This window comes from Callithrix jacchus, chromosome 13 (genome assembly GCF_049354715.1).
Source record: "Callithrix jacchus isolate 240 chromosome 13, calJac240_pri, whole genome shotgun sequence".
Classification (NCBI taxonomy): Eukaryota; Metazoa; Chordata; class Mammalia; order Primates; family Cebidae; genus Callithrix; species Callithrix jacchus.
Window position 1 is genome coordinate 32,144,671 of NC_133514.1, and position 23,765 is coordinate 32,168,435.

The following is a 23,765-nucleotide window of genomic DNA, read 5'->3' on the forward strand; positions in this document are numbered from 1 at the left end:
AAAAGCATCATTCTTTAGAATGGTCATTATTCCCTCACCCTAACATGGAACATTGTTTATAACATACAACACGCAAAGAATGGCATTCTTTAAATTTAAAAACGAGATGAGGCTGGGCACAGTGGCTCACGCCTGTAGTCCCAGCACTTTGGGAGGCCGAGGTGGGTAGATCACCTGAGGCCAAGAGCTCAAGACTGGTCTGGCCAACATGGCGAAACCCCATCTCTACTAAAAGTACAAAAATTAGCCAGACATGGTGGTGTGCACCTGTAATCCCAGCTACTCGGGAGGTTGAGTCAGGAGAATCTCTTGAACCTAGGAGGCAGAGGTTGCAATGAGCCAAGATTGCGCCACTGCACTCCAGCCTGGTTGACAGAGTGAGACTCTGTCTCAAAACAACAACAGGAAAAATAAAAATGAGATGGACTATGTAGCCTGGATTTTGTGCAAGTAGGACATACAAGTCATATAGGTCAAATATGACATACAAATCAAAGAGCACAACAAATTTGCTTCATCTTCACAGAAAAAGCAAATTTTGTTTCGAATTATCCTATCAAGGTACAAATGGGCAGAAGAATAAATTCTCTTCACTCTAACAACTTTCTGCCATATAGTGAAGAGGATGAGAAAGGAAACCTCAAATGCAAATGCTAAAATTCTTACACTGACCTGTTTCTACCGCTATCTAATCAGTGGGCCAGTAATGTCCAGAACAGGCAGGGATTGCCTGAAACACAAGAACCATCCCTTGCTGTTTAAGTGACTATTCATGCTGGCAGCAATTTTCACAAAGAGAGAAAACACTGGGAGGGAAGGAAAGAAAAGTTCGTTTTCATGGCTATTCCTCTGTAATGCCAAAAATAGTCTGCTGAACAGTAGTAGGGGGAAAAATATCTGACAACTGCTGTTTGTCTGTTTCTAAAAAATATTTGTTAATGAACTGACTACAATGAATAATTGTTTTTGCGTCAGTTGGAAACTTAAGATTTATTAACGAACAGACTGCTAGCCCAGTGATGGACAGTGGTGGTGGTACCAAAAGCTATTATTCTTTAAATGTTTGCCATGGGCCAGCCATTATTCCACATCTAATCCCACAATAAGCCAATGAAGTGGACATAATTATTGTGTTCATTGTATTAGGTTGATGCAAAAGTAATTGTGGTTTTCCCATTAAAAGTAATGCAGGTCAGGCGCGTTGGCTCATGCTTGTAATCCCCTCACCTTGGGAGGCTACAGTGGGCAGATCACCTGAGGTCAGGAGTTCAACACCAGCCTGGCCAACATGGTGATACCCTGTCTCTACTAAAATTACAACAAGTAGCTGGGCGTAGTGGTGGGCGCCTGTAATCCTAGCTTCTCAGGAGGCTGAGCTACTCAGGGACTTGCTAGAACCCGGGAGGCAGAGGTTGCAGTGAGCAGAGACCACGCCGTTGCACTCTAGTCTGGGTGACAAGAGTGAAACTCCATCTCAAAAAAAAAAAAAAAAAAAGTAATGCAAAACTGTGATTACTTTTGTACCAACCCAATACAATGAGGAAATGAGGTAAGTTCTTTGTCCAAGATCACACAGCTAATATGTAGGCAGAGCTGGATTTTGAACCTAGGTTGGTGAACATCAAAGCTATGTATAAGACATGCTGTAGAAGAGCTCATCCTTGCTAAAACTCGAGTTCCCAAAATGCCTAGGAAAATATGTGACTCGATATTAAAAACCTGATAATAATAGACCCCATATGTGTTAGATTTAAATAACCCCTTTTTCCTGAATACGGTACTTTGATAGAGCAATTGAATTCACAAAGTTACCTATTGTACAGCCCAGCAAAGCCAACAATTATGTGGTTGTCACTGTAGGATTCTGAAGAAAAAGACACTTAGGTGTTCTGTGCCTGGTTACTCGTATTATCTTTCTCTATACAAGATGTTTCTGATGCTTAGAGAACGGTTCATGGATAGAGAGAGAAGGCAACTGAAAGTCAGAGGAGGGTAAAAACCAGGAAATGCAAAGGGACCTATAACAAACTGAGAAGAGTTAGGAGCAAATTGTTGAAAGATATCTCTGTGTGGTGCCCTAAGAGTAGTTGACAATTGGCATCTTTTTCATGTTCTTTTTACATGATGGAAAACCCATGACTTTGCTTTATGTATGATGCAACTGAATATTTTTACTCTAAAATGAGTTTCCAGACCTCTGGTATTTGATTAAAGAAAAGCAATCTCATCAGTTTTCAAGCACCCAGTTTTTCAGTTCTTCCAATTTTTTTCTTTGGAAATACATTAAAACTATTAACTTTCCATATGCTAAATAGAAATTATATGTTTTTGCTTTGGACTAAGCTCCTGCACCAAGCCCCAACAGATCCAACTAAAAATCAAAATGGTGTCACTCATGTCCAAGGTTCTGTTGTACTAGCCCGAGCATAGAAAGTCAACACCAAGACAAAAGTATGCCAAATTGCAGGGTCTTTATTGCCGGCGGCCACGGACGATTCACGTCTTTCCAACCCGTGGCCCTGAAAGGAGGGTGTCAAGACATTTTATACCCCTAAAACCACCTCAGGGGTGAGGGTGAGGAGCGGGGATGGGGATGAGGGGCTTCAGACATTCCGAGGGCTAGTGGATTCTGTAAATCACCTCTGGGGTAGAGATTAGGGTGGGGGGCTCCGGACATTCCAAGGGCCAGGGGACTTTTGTCACTCTGCTTGTTACTTAAGTGGTTTGCAGAAGTCAAGATAAGCATTAGTTTACACATTGTCTGGGTAGGGTGGAAATTACCGTCCTTAATTACTTATTACAAGTCGCAGGGGCCAAGATGGCATGGGTTTGGACTGCTTGCCTGTCACATTTGGGTAACAGAGAGCAGTTTTAATAGAAAGCTGAGGTATGGTTGAGGTATGCAGTTTTATGGGGCTTTTCCCATGTCACAGTTCCATATCACCAAACCAAATTAAATTGTTATCTGACCTGTTGAGAAATCGGGAGGGAGATATAACAGCATAATTTTCCAGAAAGGTCAGTTTTAATTAGCATGATGATAAAGTTCCCTCTGCTTTAATTTTTACAACAAAAGGTAAACTGCAGTAATCGGATGTTAATCAATCAGTTATTTCTCTATTGTTCTGTTTTCTTCTTCCTGCCTTCCAAGGAAAGTAACTTTGAAACGACCCAGAACTGCTTTTCGTTCTTTCTGTTTTCTTCAGCCCTGTCTATAAATCCAAACTTCTTTGCTTGGATCATTGTTACATTTATTCTATTTAATGGAATGAAGTATTGTTGGGTTTTAGAATAGCAAATAAGCCAAGTTTTTTTCTTTTTAAAGACAGGATCTTGCTCTGTCTCCCAGGCTGGAGTGCAGTGGCCCAATCATGGCTCACTCCAGCCTTGACCTCCTGGGTTTAAGTGATCCTCCCACTTGAGCCTCCTGAGTAGGTGGGACTACAGGCATGCACCACCACACCTGGATAATTTTTGTATTTTTTGTGGAGATGGGGTTTTGCCATGTTGCCCATATTGGTTTTGAACTCCTGGGCTCAAGCAATCTGCCCACCTCACCCTCCCAAACTGCTGAGATTTCAGGAGCAGCTGCCAATTAAGATATTCAAATGAGCCAGGTGCGTGGCTCAAGCCTGTAATCCCAGCACTTTGGGAGGCCGAGGTGGGTGGATCACAAGGTCAAGAGATCGAGACCATCCTGGTCAACATGGTGAAACCCCGTCTCTACTGAAAATACAAAAAAAAAATTAGCTGGGCATGGTGGCACGTGCCTGTAATCCCAGCTTCTCAGGAGGCTGAGGCAGGAGAATTGCCTGAACCCAGGAGGCAGAGGTTGCAGTGAGCCGAGATCGCGCCATTGCACTCCAGCCTGGATAACAAGAGTGAGACTCGGTCTCAAAAAAAAAAAAAAAAAAATTCAAATGAGATTATTGTAGTTCTGTCTTTTGACACATGATATCTATGAATTTGCCAAAATGGAGAAATATATCACCGAATTTAAAGTATAAAATATGTCCTACTTATATAAAGTATAAAATATGTCCTACTTAATTTAGTCTTTCTCTTTAATTATCATTTTCTGAACTTAAATTATATAGCTGTCTATCAAAATGTGTAAATAAAAAATTCCTACTTTGACACAATCAAAATAAGATATTTAGGTACCTAACTAAATTACATGTTTATCTTCAGTGTATCTTAATCATTACCTCATACAGAATTTATGTGATGTTTGGATATTAAAAAAGCCTTCTTTATAGACTAAGTATTGATTCATGCTACATGGATGAGCTTTAATTCCATTTATATGAAATGTACAGAACAAGCAAACCTATAGAGACAGAAAGTAGATTAGTGGTTGCTTAAGGCTGATACGTGGGGATCCAGGGATTGACAGTTAATGGGGATGGGCTTTCTTTTATGAGGGATGAAAATGTTCTAAAATTAGATTGTAGGGATGTTTGTGAACTATCTTCTTTTATTTCCATTTAAACCGCAACAAATTTGCACATGGGAGTACATGCCACTTTAAGTATTGACATAGCAAAATCACATAGTTGTATTCAGAGTTCTTCAGCAGGGAGACATGCTACTGTTTATATCTCATCTTTCACAGAGTTGGAGGGTGGCCAGTGATTTCAAATCCATACACAGAGTGAGATGTTTTCTGTTGTAATTAACAAGTGAGAATGTAAATGACTGATGCTGTGTATCTAGTTTTAGCTCAACCACAAAACCATCTTTTAAAACCAGGAACTACAACATAAAGAAAGAAATTCTATTTAAATAACAATGCTCCATCTGTAGAAAATCAAAGCCAATTACTCTAACCCTTTATTTTCTCTATGCCCTCATTGTTGAGGACCCAGGCAAGTCAGGAAGATAATTTGTCTGTTGGAATCTTTTTTCTCCTGCTACCAGTTGAGCAATGAATGGATAAATGCACATAAAAAGATACATGAAGGAAGATCACATATGTGAAAGAAAATAACATAGTGTCTAGCATATGGTGGATATGTGAAAAATAAATGATACAGTAGATTCTTAATAAATAGGAGGGGGTTGTTTCCAGCTAAATAGAGAGCAGGCTTCAGCTTGAAGCTCTTCACTAATGCATAATTACTACTTCACTATGTGAGAGATTCAGAATATAATTAGTTATTTTCAGTATTTAGACTTTTGCTTATTGGGGCAGGGGGAAGAGGATAGAATGCAGAAAGGAGATGATCTATTTTTGTTGTTGTTGTTAGTGCCTACACTTTGTGAGTATGGGGGAGAGAACATTCGATCTGTTTGGTGGGCCTTGGAGTTTTTAACCTTTTACTCTCTGGCCTCCTTGGAGAACTGTCAGGAAAGTTTTTCATTTTCACTCTCCTGCTTTGAGACCCATGAATCAACAAGAGGTAGAAGTATGTCCTGAGAGACAAAGACACTTTTCAACTCGGTAGCCTCAGCCTTCAAGCTGATTTGAGAGTGGTGTTGAGTGCCCAGACACCCTGCCAAATTGCTTTGACCTGCAACAGTAATGAGAGAGAGAGGGATTTGGGAATTCAGAGAAAACATGAAGCACAGCAAGCCATCTCTGCAATTTCATTAAATATCCCCATAGTGGGGAAGCAACTAACAAGACGTTCCTCCAGTTAGGAGTGGGGAATCTCCAAATCACTTTTAGGAGAGTTCTGAGGACAGTTACAACGTCGATAGCCTTCCAAAATCTGAGAGTAGAAACATTTGTTTTAAGGTTGCATGGAAAAAAAATGAGCTGACCTCTTCTGGGCAGGATGTATCATTCATTCATTCATTCATTCACTCACTAATTTCATTCAGCTCAATAAATAATGAGTGCCTAGTATGTGCCAGACCCTGCCTTAGGTCCTGGAGATACTCTATTAAATGAAGGTATTTAAAATTGATAGTGGTGCTGAGAAGGGGATGCAAAAAGAAGGAGAGGAAATGAGGGAGAAAGCCTAGATTGTTACTGGCTCAGGTTAATAGGGATAATGGTCAAAGTAGAAACAAAGAAATATACAAACAGATTAGAGAGCATGGAGAGATTTAGTAGGATTGCATCAGAAAAAAAAGAAAGCTTTACTGGAAGATGAAAAAGAATAGATATGGAAAAGGAAAGTAGTATGGGAAAGAGAAGAGCCTTCAAAAGCTGCATTTGCCTGAAACTAGTTGTGAAGGTCTTGAAGATGGACAGCTGAGAGCTTTCATGCCACCTTCTTTGAGTATAGAATTAGAAAAAGAAGGCATAGAAGGGAAAAAAAGGATAAACATATTTTGTTTGAATAAGTGACTCTTTTGGAATTTTCTTTTTGGTCAAGTTTATTTTTGAATTGATAATACTTGGTTTCAGAAAATGTGTGTATACAGTAAAAAAAATGTCTGTTTCCCAATCTAACACAGAGTTCCTCTTTTCCAAGGCATCAATTGCATTTGTTTCTTGTATGTCCTTCCATGGATAATGTATTAGTCCATTTTACAATGCTGTAAAAAAATACCTGAGAGGTACTTTATAAAGAAAAGAGGTTTAATTGGCTTACAGTTCTGCAGGCTCTACAGGAAGCATGGAAGCATCTGCTTCTGGGGAGTCCTCAGGAAACTTACAATCATGGCAGAAGGTGAAGGAGAAGCAGGCACATCTTACATGGCCAGAGCAGGAGGAAGGGGGAGAGTGTGGGGAAGTGCTACACACTTTTAAGCAATCAGATCTCGTGAAAACTCTGTCATGAGAACAGCATCAAAGGGATGCTGCTAAACCATTCATGAAAGACCCACCCCCGTGATCCAATCATCTCCCACCAGGACCCACCTCCAACACCGGGGATTACAATTCAACATGACATTTGGGTGATGACACAGATCCAAATCATATCAGATATTATGCAAATACAGGTACATGCAGTGATATTTTTTAAAATGCAAGTTCTAAAGCAAATACAAGTATATGCAGTAATTTTTTTTCTCTTTTTATGTAAATGGTACCATACTAAATATGGAGGAGAAAGTATTGAAATTCTTCTGTAATCAGAATTGCAATTTGGGAGAAAATGCACTGTTTGATACTGAACATAATCAGATAAAGGACCAAAGTTTGTGTATTTGTCATAGATAAACTCCCTGGGGAAAAAGTTCTGGGTCTCTGAGACATGCATGTGGATTGTTCTAGCCTCGTGGTCTTTTAGTGCCTCTTCCAAGATGTGTTGGTGAATAACACATCTTGATTCCTCCAGTCTTTCCATCTACAAACCTCTTCCCCAGATTTTCTTGTTCCCAGAGTTCCAAACCTTCTCCTTGCAAGGTCTTTACCAAACAGCCAGACCATTTCCCAGTGTCCATCAGTCTGCATAGTCTTAGCTTGGGCCACTTTTCTTTTGCACAAAGTGGATGACCCCAGGTGCACCAACAAAAGCTCTGTCTACTGGGAGGATCTCCTTTCTCCGTTGGTCTTCAAAGTCACCTCTGAGTGGGGTCACAGTGCAGTGGCAGTCCATTTTTCACTTGTACCCACATATTGAGGCGTGTTACCCATGAACCAAGCCTGGTCTTTTTCCTTCTCTGTGAACTGTTCATAGGACCCCATTATGTATCCACAGGTGTGAGCTGAGGGAGAGATGCTGCTGCAATAGTGGTGAATGGCATGGGGGCTGGAGCACCTGCTTGTGCAGTTTATTTTTGCCTTTTGCCCTTTGCATGTGCTCTATCCTGAATGTGTAACTTCCATCTTAAAACGAAATGCTGCTGAATGCACCTGACTTTTTAACTTTGTGGGTCAGACAGATCCAGTTCATAATGGGTAGTTCTGGACACATGGTCACTTCCTATCCCACAGCTAAGCATTCCATCTCTACAAAAACGTAATAGCATACCAGGAGTTGCTTTTCAGATGGTTTATAATGACCTGCTCCAGATGGCATGATTTGGCCCCAGAACCCTAGGGATTTGCATTGTGATTCTTATGTTGGAATAAAATCCATATGGCATCTTTGCCTACAGCAGATTTCTCTAATAGCATAGGGTTAGCTGGGTCAAATGGCAAAGTGACAGATCTGTTTGTACTGCAGCCTGGATCTGCTGCAGAACCCTTTACTACTCTGTGCTTCACTCAAAGCAGGAAACTTCCCTGTTATTTGGTAAAATAGGCCAGTGCATAGAATATGATACCTCCAGAACATGAAAATCCCTTCTAGGTGTTGCGGTTCCCTGCTACTGGTGGAAAACGTGAGCTACATTAATGTGTCCCTCAATTTTGTGGGGATATCCCATCATGCCTTAGACCATTAACCCTGAATATCTTTGCTGATTTGGTAGGCCCTTGAAATTTTGCTGTTTTTTTTTTCTCTATTGTCTGGAATGTGTGTCTTACCAAACTTCCAACACATTTGCCACTTTGCGTTCATCTGGGCATAATGTTCACCAATATAATGTCATCAATCCAATGGGCCATGGTGATATTCTGCAGAATGGCCAGAGAATTCCGTTCCCTCTGGGCCATATTTTAACATAGCCCTTTGTCAAGACAGTAAACATATAGTCTGTCCCAAGTGAATGTAAACTTTCTAATCTGTCTTTCTGAGACAGCAAAGAAGGCATTTGATAGTTCAATGGCCACATACCATGTCTTAGAAGCAGTATTAATCTGCTCCAACAAAGATACCACATCTGACACAGCAGGTACAATTTGGGCTACTATTTAGTAGAGTTTGAGGTAGTCCACTGCCATGTTCCAAGATCCAATTTTTTGCAGGAGCTAGATTGAAGAAATAAGTGGATGTTTGATGTGAACCACTAATCCTGGTATCATTCAGGTCTCTAAGAATAGAATTAATCTCTGCCAGTCCTCCCTGGATATGATATTGTTTTTTTAACTTACTATCATTCCAAGGTGATAGTGGGAGACTTCTAGTTCCCATTTTGTTAAATTGTACCCCAAACCAAGTAACAGATGTATTCTGCCAACTATTAAGTATGTCTAGTCCAATAATACATGCATACATATACACACTCACGTTTGCAAGATATGAAAGTAAATCAACTGTATATAAAATATATGAATATTAATTATATTTTTATAGGAGAGGAATGAATAAGAAAAATTATAAAAACATGAATGATAGTAAAATCAAAATTGTGAATATTTAAGAATATTTCTAGAAGAAGATGTGCAAGATGTGTACATTTAAAACTAAAGTTCGGCTGGGTGCGGTGGCTCAAGCCTGTAATCCCAGCACTTTGGGAGGCCGAGGCGGGTGGATCAAGAGGTCAAGAAATCGAGACCATCCTGGTCAACAAGGTGAAACCCCGTCTCTACTCAAAATACAAAAAAAAAAAAAAAAAAAAAAAATTAGCTGGGCATGGTGGCACGTGCCTGTAATCCCAGCTACTCAGGAGGCTGAGGCGGGAGAATTGCCTGAACCCAGGAGGCGGAGGTTGTAGTGAGCTGAGATCGCGCCATTGCACTCCAGCCTGGGTAACAAAAGCGAAACTCTGTCTCAAAAAAAAACCAAAAAAACAAAAAAACTACAGTTGATGAGATAAAAAGAAGAGCCAAATAAATGGAGAGATAGATAACATTCATGGGTCAAAAGACTCAATATTGTTAAAAATTTTCCCCAAATGGATATATAGATTGAATGCAATCTCTTCAAAAATTCCATCAGGCTTTATTTTAGACATTGGGAAACTGACTCAGATTCATTTGGAAATGCGAAGGACCAAGAATGGCCAAAATGACGTTATAAAGAATAAGAAAGTTGAGAGACTAATGCTTCCTGATTTCAAGACATTTTAATCGGGACAGTAGAGTGTTGGCACTTAAATATATAAATATATCAATGGAATAGAATAGAAAGTCCAGAAATAGAGCTATGCATATATGGACAACTGATTTTCAACAAAGATGCAAGGGTAAATCAATGGAAATGAGTAGTCTTTCCAACAGATTGTATTGGAATTATTTGATATTCTTTTGTAACAAAACGAACTGTGACCTATATCCTAAACCACGTACTAAAACTGTGTACACGTGTCATAGACCTAAAATGACATATAAAATTATAAAATTTATGAAAGAAAACATTGGAGAAAATCTTTGTGACCTGGGCTTAGGCATAGAGATTGTAGCTATGCAATCAAAAGCACAGTTCACAAAAGAAACAATTGATAAGGCGAACGTTACCAAAATTAAATCGAATTCAAATGTTCTTTTCTTTTTTTGAGACAGAGTTTTCGCTTGTCACCAGGCTGGAGTGCAATGGCGCGATCTCGGCTCACCACAACCTCCGCCTCCTGGGTTCTGGCAATTCTCCCACCTCAGCCTCCCGAGTAGCTGGAATTACAGGCACGCGCCACCATGCCCAGCTAATTTTTTTTTTTTTTTTTTTTTTTTTTTTTGTATTTTGAGTAGAGACGGGGTTTCACCATATTGACCAGGATGGTCTCCATCTCTTGACCTCGTGATCCACCGGCCTCGGCCTCCCAAACCAAAATGCTGGGATTACAGGCTTGAGCCACCGCGCCCGGCCTTTTTTTTTTTTTTTTTTTTTTTTTTTAGACGGAGTTTTGCTCTTGTTGCCGGGATGGAGTGCAGTGGCGTGATCTCGGCTCAATGCAACCTCCGCCTTCCAGGTTCAAGCGATTCTCAGACCTCAGAGTCCTGAGTAGGTGGAATTACAGGCATGCGCCACCATGCCCAGGTACTTTTTTGTATTTTTAGTAGAGACGGGGGTTTCTCCGTGTTGGTCAGGCTGGTTTCGAACTCCCAACCTCAGGTGATCACCCCCCACCTCGGTTTCCCAAAGTGCTGGGATTAAGTGCTGGGATTACAGGTGTGAGCTATCACGCCTGGCCAAGAACTCTTAAAAAGCAAACAAGGTGATCAACAAATGCGCAAACCAAACATGGGCAAAGATTTGACCCTTGGCCAAAGAAGATGTATGGATAGTAAATAAGCGTATGAAAAGATTCACAGCATCCCTAGCCATTAGGGAAATGCCCATGAAAACCACAAGAGATGCCCCGACATCCTACTTGAAATGGTGAAATTTAAAAATCCAACCATACCAATTATCAGTGGGGTTGTTGAAGGATTGCTGGTGGGAATGTAAAGTGGAATAAGCACTTTGGAAAATAGTTTGACATCTTCTTTAAAAGTGAAACACATACTTACCATGTGATCCAGTCATTCCATTCCTAGGTGTTTACCAAAGAGAAGTGAAAGCAAATGTAACAACACTTGAATACAACTTTTTATAGTTGCTTTATTTTTAATAGCCAAAGACCGAATTAGGCCAAATGTTCATCAATAAATGAATAAATGAACACATTCAGCATCCATATAAATTCAGCATATCCATATCCATGGGATAATATAAATAAATGAACTATTGATACACACAACAATATAGCTGAATCTCAAAATAAACATGCTGAGTAAAAGAAGCCAGATTAAAAAACAGTACATACTGTATGAGTCAATTTAAAACTATAGAAAATGCAAACTTATCTATGTTGATGGAAAGTAGGTCAGTGGTTGCCTGGTGATAGGATCAGAATGGGTGTCAGAGGGAAGGAAATTTTTTTTTTTTTGACACAGAGTTTCGCTCTTGTTACCCAGGCTGGAGTGCGATGGTGCGATCTCGGCTCACCGCAACCTCTGCCTCCTGGTTTCAGACAATTCTCCTGCCTCAGCCTCCTGAGTAGCTGGGATTACACGCATGTGCCACCATGCCCAGCTAATTTTTTGTATTTTTAGTAGAGACGGGGTTTCACCATGTTGACCAGGATGGTCTCGATCTCTTGACCTTGTGATTCACCCGCCTCGGCCTCCCAAAGTGCTGGGATTACAGGCGTGAGCCACCGCGTCCGGCCCGGAAATTGTTTTAGGTAATGGATAGTTTTATTATTATTTCAAATTCTCCTAGATCCTTAGGATATGTTTATTCTTTTGATAGTGGTGAAGGTTTCATGGTTGTATACATAATCAACACCCAATTGTTCATCTGAAATATGCACAGTGGCTTGTATGTCATTTATGCCACAATAAAACAACTAAAACGTGCATCTTTTATGACCAAGACACTTCATTTAAAATATGTGTAAAATATGTTTAACATAGCCTTGGTTGATATTGTAAAAATCTGTGAACAATGCAATGCCCACTATTAGGGGATTAGTTAAAGAAATTGTGATGCCTTCACACAACGGAATTATAAAATTACTAAAAAGAATTTTATTCATGTCTACATACAGAAAGATACTCAAGATAAGAAATAGACCAGGTGTGGTGGGTTATGCCTATAATCCCAGTACTTTGGGCGGCCAAAGTGGATGGATTGCTTGAGCCCAGGAGTTCAAGACTAGGCTAGGCAATATGGTGAAACCCTGTTTCTACAAAAGAAAATAAATATTAACTGGGCATGATGGCACATGCCTGTAGTTCCAGCTACTCAGGAGGCTGAGGTAGAAGGATTGCTTAAGCCCCAGAGGTCAAGGTTGCAGCGATCTGTGGTCATGCCATTGCAATTCAGCCGGAGTGAAAGACTGAGACCCTGTCTCGAAATAACTAAATAAATGGCTTGCTGCTGGAGATATACCATGGTACAGCCAGTGTAGACAACAGTTTGACAGTTATTCAAAAAATTAAACATAGAGTTACTATATGACCCAGAAATTACACTCCTAGGTATCATATATACATATATACCCAAGAGAACCGAATATATATGTAAAAACTTGTGTATGAATGCTCATAGCAGTATTATTTATAAAAGCCAAAAAGTGGAAACAACCCAAATAAATGCTCATCGGATAAATGGATAAACAGAAAGTGCTATATCCATATGATAGAATATCATTCATAAAAAAGAATGAATTACTGGTATATCCTGCAGCATGGGTTAACCTGAAAGAAGCCAGATACATAAAACCGCAAATCTGTTGATATGTAATGTCCAGAATAGGAAACCCATAGAGACGGTAGATTAGTGGCTGACAAAGTCTGAGAGAGAGGAAGAATTGGGACTTAATGCTAATAGATACGGCATTTCTTTTTGCGAGGACGAAAATATTCTAGATGATGTGGTGATGGTTACACAACACAGTGAATCTAATAAAACAACCAAATGCACACTTTCAAAGAGTGAATTTTATGTTATATGAAGCATGTAACAATTTTTTTTTATTACTAATCCTCATTTTAGTAGAGTTTTGAACTATACCAAAGGGGGATAAATATTAACCCATCCATTGAATTTCTTTTGCTTTTTAAAAAAATATATTCTGATTGGCATGTGTAAAATAATGCACACTTATGAAAGAAAGTGTGAACTCCTGTGGTGACCTTGACAAGTCCCAGTCAATCCCTAAAACAGGCAATGGTAAAAATACTGAATGATGTTGTATCACATACAGCCTGGCAAAAATGCCAAAGACTATGAGGAATATCCACATGTTGCTGAGGGTCATCTCCTTGGAAATAGCTTCCTTATGGCCCTTGGAAGGTGGAAAAGCTCCTGTTTCATAAAATGTGATAAGAGGTCCTCTTTTTCCATAAACCGTGAATTGAGCCAATTGGTAAGGTCATCAGTCTCCAGGGGTACATATTTAATTGGAAAGATCCTATAATGTACATGTATGACCATTGATTTCCTGTATCCAAGGATCCAGGTTTGAATATCTATGGGTTCAGCTTTGGGATAAGCTATCGTTTTATCTATCATCCACTGGATAATTTTGATTTGTTGTCTAATTCTTTAGCATCTCCTCCTGCTGGACTTCCATTTTCTTGTTGTGCTACAAGCGCATTTGAAACCATTTTATTGCCTCAGACCTAGGCAGAGTAACATGTGTAAGAAATGGCAAGTTATTTTTCTTGGCAAATGCCTGACTTGTTTCTTGCTCTTCCTGAGGAAGCCCCCTTCTGGAAACAAAACAATTCATTTTCGATCTCTGCTCCTGTAATTATTTTCTAAGTGCTTCTTGAGAAGCAGCAGCTGTTGGTCACGATAAGATCTTCCTTGTCTTATAAAGAAGTTTCCCTGAGCAACAACCAGCCCTTTGTCCTGGAGGCACATCATCAGTGTGCACACATCTGTTGCCTGATGATTCACCAACATCACTGCTTCATCTTTTGAAATTGCTTTCTTCTCCCCATTCCGTCGCTTTTTTTTTTTTTTGGGTGGGGGACGGAGTCTAGCTCTGTCACCCAGTCTGGAGTGTAGTGGTGCAATCTCAGCTCACTGCAACCTCCACCTCCTGGGTTCAAGTGATTCTCCTACCTCAGTCTCACAAGCAGCCAGGATTACAGGGGCACACCACTATGCCTGGCTAATTTTTTTTTTTGAGACAGGATTTTGCTATTTTTGTCCAGGCTGGGGTGCAATGGCATGATCTCTGCTCACTTCAACCTCTGCCTCCTGGGTTCAAGCAATTCTCTTGCCTCAGCCTCCCAAGTAGCTGGGATTATAAGTGCCTGCCACCATGCCCAGCTAATCAATTTTTTTAAGTATTATTTTTAAAAAGCTGTGAGGAGCAAAAGTTGTAATGTTAAGGAAAAAAATTTGGATGTAGTATAATTGGGTATAGTAAAACATCATTTTATTTATAAATTAAGGTCATGTGTGGTGGCTCATGCCTGTAATTACTTTGAGAGGCCAAGGTGGGTGGATCACTTGAGGCCATGAGTTCAAAACAAGCCTAACCAACCTGGCAAACCCCATATCTAATTTTAAAAAATACAAAAATTAGCTGGGTGTAATGACACATGCCTATAATCCCAGCTACTTGGGAGGCTGAGGCAGGAAAATCACTTGAACCTGGGAGGTGGAGATTGCAGTGAGCCAAAATTGCACCACTGCACTCCAGCCTGGGTGACAGAGCAAGACTCTGTCTCAAAATGTGTGTATGTGTGTGCGTATATATCTATATATATATATACACATATATATACACACACATATATTCCAAATTAATTGATATACATATACATATATACTTGAACATATCAAAAGATTTTAAAAATTATATTCACATGTTAATATATTTATATAAATTAATTTGGAGGACTATTCATTGAACTGTCGACAATGAAGAGTAGAGTTTTGCTATTAAATGTCATATAAAGATACTTTAATATTACTTTAAGTTTATTACTTATGATCAATTCAGACTCTAATTAGGGTGATTCTTTTCCCCCAATTTTGAGTATAGGAATAAAAATTATCTCCCTCTCAAACTAAGCAAAGTAAGCATGGCCATTTCATTAATGGCCGAGATTTGCTTTGTGATCCCAAATGCCTCCATGCAATGGCGTGGCAGCCCTGGGAATGTGCCTCTCCGATCTACTTCAGTGAGCATAGGTAACCAGAGGCACAAACTGCAGTGTTCTGACCTCCATTCCTGTGCAGGCCAGGACTCTGCTTCCTCTGCACTGTTCCCGTGGACTGCTCATGGCAGCATACTAAGGCAGGCCCATATCTGAAGACATAAGACTCCTCTAAAAAGCACCTTTGGCGTGAGCATTCCCTTTGGCCTTGCTGAATCTTTTTTATTGCAATGCTGCAAGCTAAGCTCTTTGTTCACTTTTTCATTGGGTGGGATCATCATGGAGTCTGATGTCTCACTCAGGCTCCTCCAGCCCCCCATTTTCCCTCGCCAGCATTTGACCCGGTACATCTCTTACATGCTTAATCCTATCTTGGCTTTTGCTTCTCAGATGTCCTGTGCTGGCAAAAGTAGTACCAAGAATGATCCAAGGAAACAGATGGTAAGATTATGACTTTGAATTGACCTACTAACCCTCCAGTGGGCAAAGAGGATATTGACTTGATTGATAGGTGGGGTGTGGATAGTCCCTAGCCTAAGGTGGTGAGTGAAAGGTGAAAGGTTTCATTGATGGTGATCTGGGAAGATGTCCAGGTGGGTGGAGCGAGGGAAGATGTTGCAGGTGTGATGATTGAAGCATTTGAAAGTTATGGAGAGAAAAATATCCTCAAAGACAGCAAAATTGTTGACTGTTTACTGCTAAGTTGTATTGCTGCTGGCTAAGGGATAATGTGAGCAGTTAAGCAAGCAGTAAATGGCTAAGTGTGGGAGGCAAGAGCCTCTTTTGGCATCTTACAAAAAGGCCCTTACCTCCTGGAGTGTGGGAGAGCAGTCACGCTTGAACAGGTGAGGATGAAATAGTTAGAATTGCAGAGACCCCTAGATGTTTGAATATTCAGTGACGAATGGGTTGGCAGTGGTGGGGATGAGGGTTGGGCATTCGGGGAATACCTGGGACCCTGGGAAAACTTGAGACCCTAAAAACTGGGATGAGGGTATGTAGATGGAGGCTCTTGAATATATTGTCTGGGCAGACTGCCACTTTCTTTCCCAATTATTTGGGCTTGCAAAAGTGCCCCATCCTTTCTGGTAAGCGGTAGTGCTTCTGTTGTATAAGAAGAGGTCCCTGCTTCACAAGGCAACACATGTTCCCCTTGGTAGGTGCCCTCATCTCCCCTACCTGATAACTAAGGTTCAGTCCCAGCATAATGTGGGTGGGTGCTTGCTGGAGACGATTAAGTAGAAAGGAGACTATACACCAGATGAGCTGTGCACCTGGTCACCTACTTTGCATGGAAGAAGTGGCCTGGGTAAGCATATTCACAGTTCCTGGGGAGTGACTGATGGCCTAGCTATCTGGCCAGGAGCCTGGAAAGAAAAGGACTGGAAGACTGGGTCCAAGAGGCCTGGAGTAGAGGCTTGTAGGTGCACATATAGGAACAGGCGCAGACTGCGAAGAGTTTTTTCTTTGAGATGGAGTCTTGCTCTATCACCCAGGCTTGGAGTACAGTGGTACAATCTTAATTCACTACAACCTCCGCCTCCTGGATTCAAGTGATCTCCTGCCTCAGCCTCCCGAGTAGCTGGGATTACAGATGTGCTCTACGATGCCTGGCTAAGTTTTTGTTGTTGTATTTTTAGTAGAGACAGGGTTTTACCATGTTGCCCAGGCTGTTCTTGAACTCCTGGCCTCAAGTGATCCACCCGCCTTGGCCTCCCAAAATGCTGGGATTACAGGCACGAGCCACTGCACCTGGCCCAGACTGTGAAGAGTTTTGTATCACATGTTAACGTCCACCAGAAGCCATCCATCATGAGAGAGGGACTGAACAACCAAGTTGACAGTGACTCGGACCTGGATCAGACTGCCATTGGCCACCTCAGAATTGGCAGAATGGGCACATCAACAGAGTGTGCTATGGCAGCAGAGACAGAGGCATCCAACTAGAGGACCACTTCATAGCAAAGGAAGTGGCTGGTGTAAGTAAGACTTGAATACCACACCATCCACAAGCCAGCATCACAGAATGCAGAAATAGACCATGAGTCAGTTATGTTCCCTGTAGAAGGAAATCTGAGAGATGCATTTTCACGGCCACCACAGACTCCTATTGGCACTGAACAGCTCTAAGTCTCCACCTAATTGGCCCACAGATCCAGCTGTGATGCTCTGAAATCTATCGTCATGTTAGCCCTGCGATGGGCTCCCCCTAGGCTGCTCCCAGCCAATAAATGAGTGTGACAGGGATACTAAGGGGGCTGAACCTGCAAAATGCTGGCCTCTTCTGAAGAGTGACTTTGGCTCAAGGACTCCCCTAGGCCTGGCTGAAACTTGCTTATAATTTCACTGCAGTCTTAGGAGTAACTTCCTTTCTACCTCCCTCCCCTTTGCTTCTCTCTTCTCCCCAGGGGGCAGACTTGCATCTGAGTCTGATGTCTCTTCCACTGGCTCCTTCTCCATTTTCCCTCACTGGCATTTCCTCTAATAAATCTCTTGCACATCTAATTCCATCTTGGCATCTGCTTCTTGGAGGACCCAGACTAACACAGATGGCATGTATATGTGCTGGTGGGTGTCTAAGGCAGAAAGGCAACTATGTCAATCTTGCATGCTAAGTGTAGTCAACTGGGAGCAGCTGCCAGGAGAGTACTGAGTTGAGAAAGACTCTAGATCTGTATCTGGCCATTTGAATAAATACTATGGCCTGACTGGGCGTGGTGGCTCCCACCTGTAATCCCAGTACTTTCGACCAGACTGACCAACATGGGGAAACCCCGTCTCTACTAAAAATACGAAAAATTAGCTGGGTGTGGTGGCACATGCCTGTTAATCCCAGATACTCAGGAGGCTGAGGCAGGAGAATCACTTGAACCTGGGAGGCAGAGGCTGTGGTGAGCCGAGATCATACCATTGCACTCCAGCCTCGGCAACAAGAGCTAAACTCTGTCTAAAAAATAAATAAACAAAAAATAGATACTATGGCCTACTTTTTTTTTTTCGAGATAGGGTCTTGCGCTGTCATCCAGGTTGGAGTGCAATAGCATGATCACAGCTCACTCTAGCCTCGACCTCCTGGGCTCAAACAATCCTCCAGCCTCAGCCTCCTGAGTAGCTGGGACTACCGGTACTCATTTTTGTATTTTTTGTAGAGCTGGGTTTTCACCATGTTAGGCTGGTCTTAAACTTCTGGGCTCAAGTAATCTACCTGCCTTGGCCTCCGAAAATGCTGGGATTACAGGTGTGAGCTGCTCTCAGCTGCTATGGTTTGTTAATAGGCAACATCTACCAGGAGGGTTAAGGGAGGCATCTTGGTCTTTCATTAGTTGCTTCTGCTGAATTTGGATGTTCCCTAAATCTCTATCAAGAAGGGTCATGGTCAGAGAGCTATTGTATGTAAAACTTTTGTTAATAATGGATGATATTTATAATGAGAATGAGTGATTAATAATACTTAGTGATTAATAATGATGATTATAAAAAATAATAGGCTGGGCACAGTGGCTTGTGCCTGTAATCCTAGCATAATGGGAGGCCAAGGCAGGAGGACTGCTTGAGGGCAGGAGTTTGAGGCTGCAGTGAGCCATGGTCACGCCACTGCACTCCAGCTTGGGCGATAGAGTGAGACCCTGTTACCAAAAACAAATAAGCAAAATAAAAATAACGATTATATAATGTAATGATATGATTATGTAGTAACATTATGATAATGCTTAATGATGAATGATATTTATAAAACGATATTCTATCACTGAAAATCCTAAAGTGATACTAAATGCAAGATAACATGTGGCTTAATCATATAAGCAATAATTTTCACACTGAAAGATGGGGGGGTCACAAGGAATCTGGAATAAAAGATTTAAAGCATAAGGATTTATTAGTGGTTTCCATCTCTGACTTGGGGTGACTGTGCTCTCAGCTGATATGCTGATGTGGTTATTCCTGTTTTCTTGGAAGGTCTGTATCATGAAACCCATCATGACCTATTCATGAATATTAGTCATTTTCCTTCATCTGATTTTATATCAATGTTCTGACATTAATCAGGTTTTAGAAGTAGATTTTCCTGCTGGGTGCAGTGGTTCATGCCTGTAATTCCACCACTTTGGAAGGACTGCTCAAGCCCAGGACTTTAAGACCAGCCTGGGAAACATAGGAAGATGCTCTCTCTACAAAAAATAACAAGTTAGCCAGGCGTAATGGCACGTGCCTGTGGTCCTAACTACTTGGGAGGCTGAGGTGGGAGGATTACTTGAGCCTATGAGCTGTGATCCTGCCACTGCACTGCCACCTCAGTGACGAAGTTAGACTCAACCAAAAAAAAAAAAAAAAAAAAGCAGATTTTCCTCCTGGAAAGAGAATGTGCTGACCAGTTGATATACCTATTCTGGTCTGTGTAGCATTTGATTTCTTGCCTTTATAAACTATAAAATAATACACGCTTATCATGAAATAATATGCAAAAACTATAAAATCAAACTTCAAAGTTCACTTCTTATGCACAGATTCTTTCCAAACCACTCCCTAGGTGTAACACTTTATTTTTTGTTGTAAATTAATTGGTTTCTCCATTGACTGTTATTCAAGGTGACCTTGTTTAAGAGGAATCTCTTGTGAATTCACTCAGAATGAACTAACAAAAATGAGTTTCCTTTTTTCTTTTTCTTTTTTACTTCTTCCTTCATCAAAGTCTTCTTAGCTACAAAAAAACGGAACTTCTAAATACACAAAACTGAGGGCCAGCCTTTTCATTCAGTCCTTTTGATCTTCACGTGCCAGTCTTTTGTTAAGTCTTTTATGATGGGAAACTTGCTTTGTGAAAGTGTAAGAAGGGAACAATTTGGAAAAGTATGTGTAGTTCTGAGTTCACTGCATTTCATGATTTATTCGGTCCTGTGAACTACCACTCTCTTATGTTGTGTGTATTGTATTACTTTTCAGTTATTTTCCAAGAGTCTTTTCACCTCCCTTGAATCTCTGCCAAGGATAAAGGATAAAGCAAGAGGTAAGAAAAATAACTTTAGTCCTAGTGCAAATCAGTATTCACCTACTTCAACAGTTTTTAAAAAAGATTGCATGAAGACAAATCTGAAGTGATGTAGATTGCAGATTGGCTTATTATTATTATTGGCCATTTGCAAACTTAAAGCAATTCCTGATGAGAAAAATTACTTCCCTAATTTGAGTACCGTTATGCTTTTAGTATACATGGAATTTATTATAGAATATTTTCCTTACTGGAAAGAAAACATTTGGGTCTGTTTTTCAAAATGCTTTCCTATAAGGATTTAGGGAGGATACCTTGAGCATAAGCTCTCTAAGGGAAAGTTACTGTTATAGGAACAGAAAAGACAACTGACAAAAATAATGCTAATAAAGCTACAAAAACAGATATAATTGTGTAATTAAAAAAATGCTTTCACTTACAGAGGGACCATCTTACAGAGGAACCAAACTTACAAGGTACATTCATGTTATTTAAAGTTGATAAGTTTTTTTTAAAAAATTCACTACTACCAATGAAAGCTGATAAGCATTTTTCAGGGTACTCTTTTTTATGGGACAAACAATGATGAAAATTAATATAGAAATCTGATTTACTGTGAGTATAAATTAGAGATCTTTTCATGTAGATTAAACATATTTTTCTTCCAGAAGAATATGTGAAATTAATTTGTAGCACATTTATTATTTACCAGTTTTCATAAAATGGAATGCTGTTAAGGTAGTTAGAAAAATATATTGTAAAAATATCTTTGGTGAGAGGCTGTGATTTAGTAAATATTGTATTTATTTAAGATAGTCACAGAAGCGAGCTTAGGGTTCACATTGGCACTATTCTTTAAACTTCATTTTTTGATGTTAGAAGTTAGACACAATGTAATAGCTATTTGAGGCAAAAATTACTGTGCCTGAAGTTCTTTATATAATAAAGAACCATAGTAGTATGGGAATATCATTTAAGTCATGAGACCTGCTAGATTAGTAGGCTGATAGGTTTGATGATCTTCTATTTAAGGTCAATGATTGTTGCTCAAGGAGCTTTAATCCATTTGTTTCGATTGTTTCTTTTCAAATTTTAACATTACCCAAGAGTTAGGCAAAGTACCAAGGTTGGAATGCAAATTTACATAGTGCCTTTATATTGAATTTATCTCTGGCTTGGGAGAAACAGCCCTCTGCCCTCATGAAGATATTAGCAGGTTCACTTGGCCTTCTGTTGTGATTTAATATAGATGCAGAAGCTAAAAATCCAATAAAACCATTGCCATAAGTTTATCTATTATGACATTCTGGCATATGATGTCAGTTTGTCCTGGAAAATTTCAATTTAATTTTTTTGACCTTATTTTCATATATGAGGAGGGGAACTTTTAATATCAGCATATAAGAATGACCTTTTCAATGTCATTTGAGTTGCAGTAAAGGTTTTGAAGGCATACTTGTTTTCATGCAAATGTTATCTCCTGGCTCCACCAGGTGATAAAACCTTATTAATAAATTACAAAATAGATAAAGGCATTATAATAGACTGTATTGGCACATTTTTGATCTTCTCAACTTACTTATTTCCAGTTCTGATAGGTCTTTTTCTATAGATCCTACCTAAAGATGATTTTGTAAGCCAGAACAACTGCATTTAAATTCCTAAAGATACCACAAATTTTGGGGCACAAATGATATAATGAAATAAACACAAAATCAACTTTTGGGGCCCAATAGAGCTGAGATGCTTTCCGTAAAATAATTAAGAAACCAAAGTAATCACACATATAAACAAGTTTATTAGATTGTCAGTGATACTTTGAGACAAATTCAAGTTATTTTATTTTACTTCATATAAACAGAGGAAGGGAGGAAAGTTTTAAACTTCAAGCTTTGTTCAGCATGTGTGCAGTTAGCATCCACAAAAGCACCATTGGGTATGGGAGAATTAGCACCACAGAATTTTAGGACCTAACTGTTAACATGCATCACTGAAAAACTTGGAACATAAAAACTGAGTAGTACGTGGTATGGTCTATTATAAACAATACAAGGCAATTTATGATTTATTTTCATACAGTACAATACAATCACAATAAATGAGAACCTTTTAAGAACAATACGGGACAAAAACCACCTTGTACCCTGTTAACACTAAAGCAGTTACAGATTTAAAAAAATGTTTCTGGTAAGAGGCATTGGGTTGAAATTATCCCTCCCCCTCCTCAATTTTTAAATTCAGAGTTATATAGTTACATGATCTCTTAAGAAAGTTTTCAAATCTATACATCTCTCTACCTCAAGGCTGACAAATGGTGGTCTGAAAACAGAAAGGCTTGATGAATTAAAAAAAACAAAACCTAAAAACCGGATAGAGTCGAAAAGTACTTCAATGTGGTGGAAATTATTCCACGTAAGGTCAGTTTGGAAATGATGCCAGTGGTGTCGATACTTGTCTTCCTTTCCTTGGAGGAATGTCAAGTACAGAGGCCTTGCATTCATGATGAACTTCAGTTCATTTCTTTCACCGAATGCCTTTATTCTGAGGTGTAACATAAGAGATTTATTCCTTATTCCTCAACTGTTTTTGTAGTATCATGGGGCTGTTCCTTATGCTTGATTTGACAACAGTGAAAAAGGTTGATATTCTCTCTGGATTTGGGATAATTTGTGAGCTAAAGAAAAAATATTAATTTTAATTTAGCAAACATGAAGTTTTCAAGGGTGTTCCACTATTTTCACAGTACAAACCCAAAATTAATCTCAATGAAAACCTTTCTGTTAGAAAGCATGTAACAAACCCTCAATTTTTAGTTGTGTCTAGGCCATTTTTTGGCATATTTGAAGCTACTGTATAAGAAATGTGTAATAAGGATTGATAGATACAGGTATATTCAGATCTCAATGCATTGATGCCAAGGAAAATATAATTTTACTCACCAAGAGAAGAATATACCTTGAAGCATCTATGCAGACACATGAATCAATCATGTATCTGCCCAACTTCTAATTCTGGAATAGTGATAACAGGGTCATTTAGGAAAAAGTACTCAACTACAGTACAGCAGCAATTTTATGTTGTATATATTTAACAGCAAAACATTTTTGAAAATAGAAATCAGTACTATATGGTAAGTTTACAATTCACCATTTCTATATTTGTAATACATGCGTTTATTTGTCTTCCAAGTTTTAAAAAATCCCACTAGGACCAACATCTTCCGGAACAACAATCTAACATTAAACAAAACTTTCTAAGAAAAATATTTAGCATCACAGAGAGTTGAGAAACGTCTGTTACTCAGCATCACAAAATACTCAATAGGTCTACACTGAAGATTGTTCATGCCATGACATTAATATACCTTTGGGTTAATATATCTTATTTTTGAAAGAAAACAGTGAACCTAACCAAACAACTGACATGGAATTTGTGTTTGGTCTCCCCTTAACA

At 39.6% G+C, this 23,765-nt stretch overlaps 1 protein-coding gene and 1 pseudogene across 1 annotated transcript in view; both read right to left on the bottom strand.

Annotated features, from left to right (window-relative positions):
• Window positions 1–11,295: 11,295 nt before the first annotated feature.
• LOC100406394 (acyl-CoA:lysophosphatidylglycerol acyltransferase 1 pseudogene) lies at window positions 11,296–15,451 on the bottom strand (annotated as a pseudogene).
• A 6,639-nt stretch (window positions 15,452–22,090) lies between these two features.
• Window positions 22,091–23,765, bottom strand: part of PURG (purine rich element binding protein G) — a 36,949-nt gene continuing 35,274 nt past the window's right edge. The window contains exon 3 of the mRNA XM_002756927.6: window positions 22,091–22,986. Coding sequence (XP_002756973.2) covers window positions 22,882–22,986 — 105 coding nt within the window. The 3' untranslated portion in view covers window positions 22,091–22,881. The remainder of the gene's footprint in view (window positions 22,987–23,765) is intronic.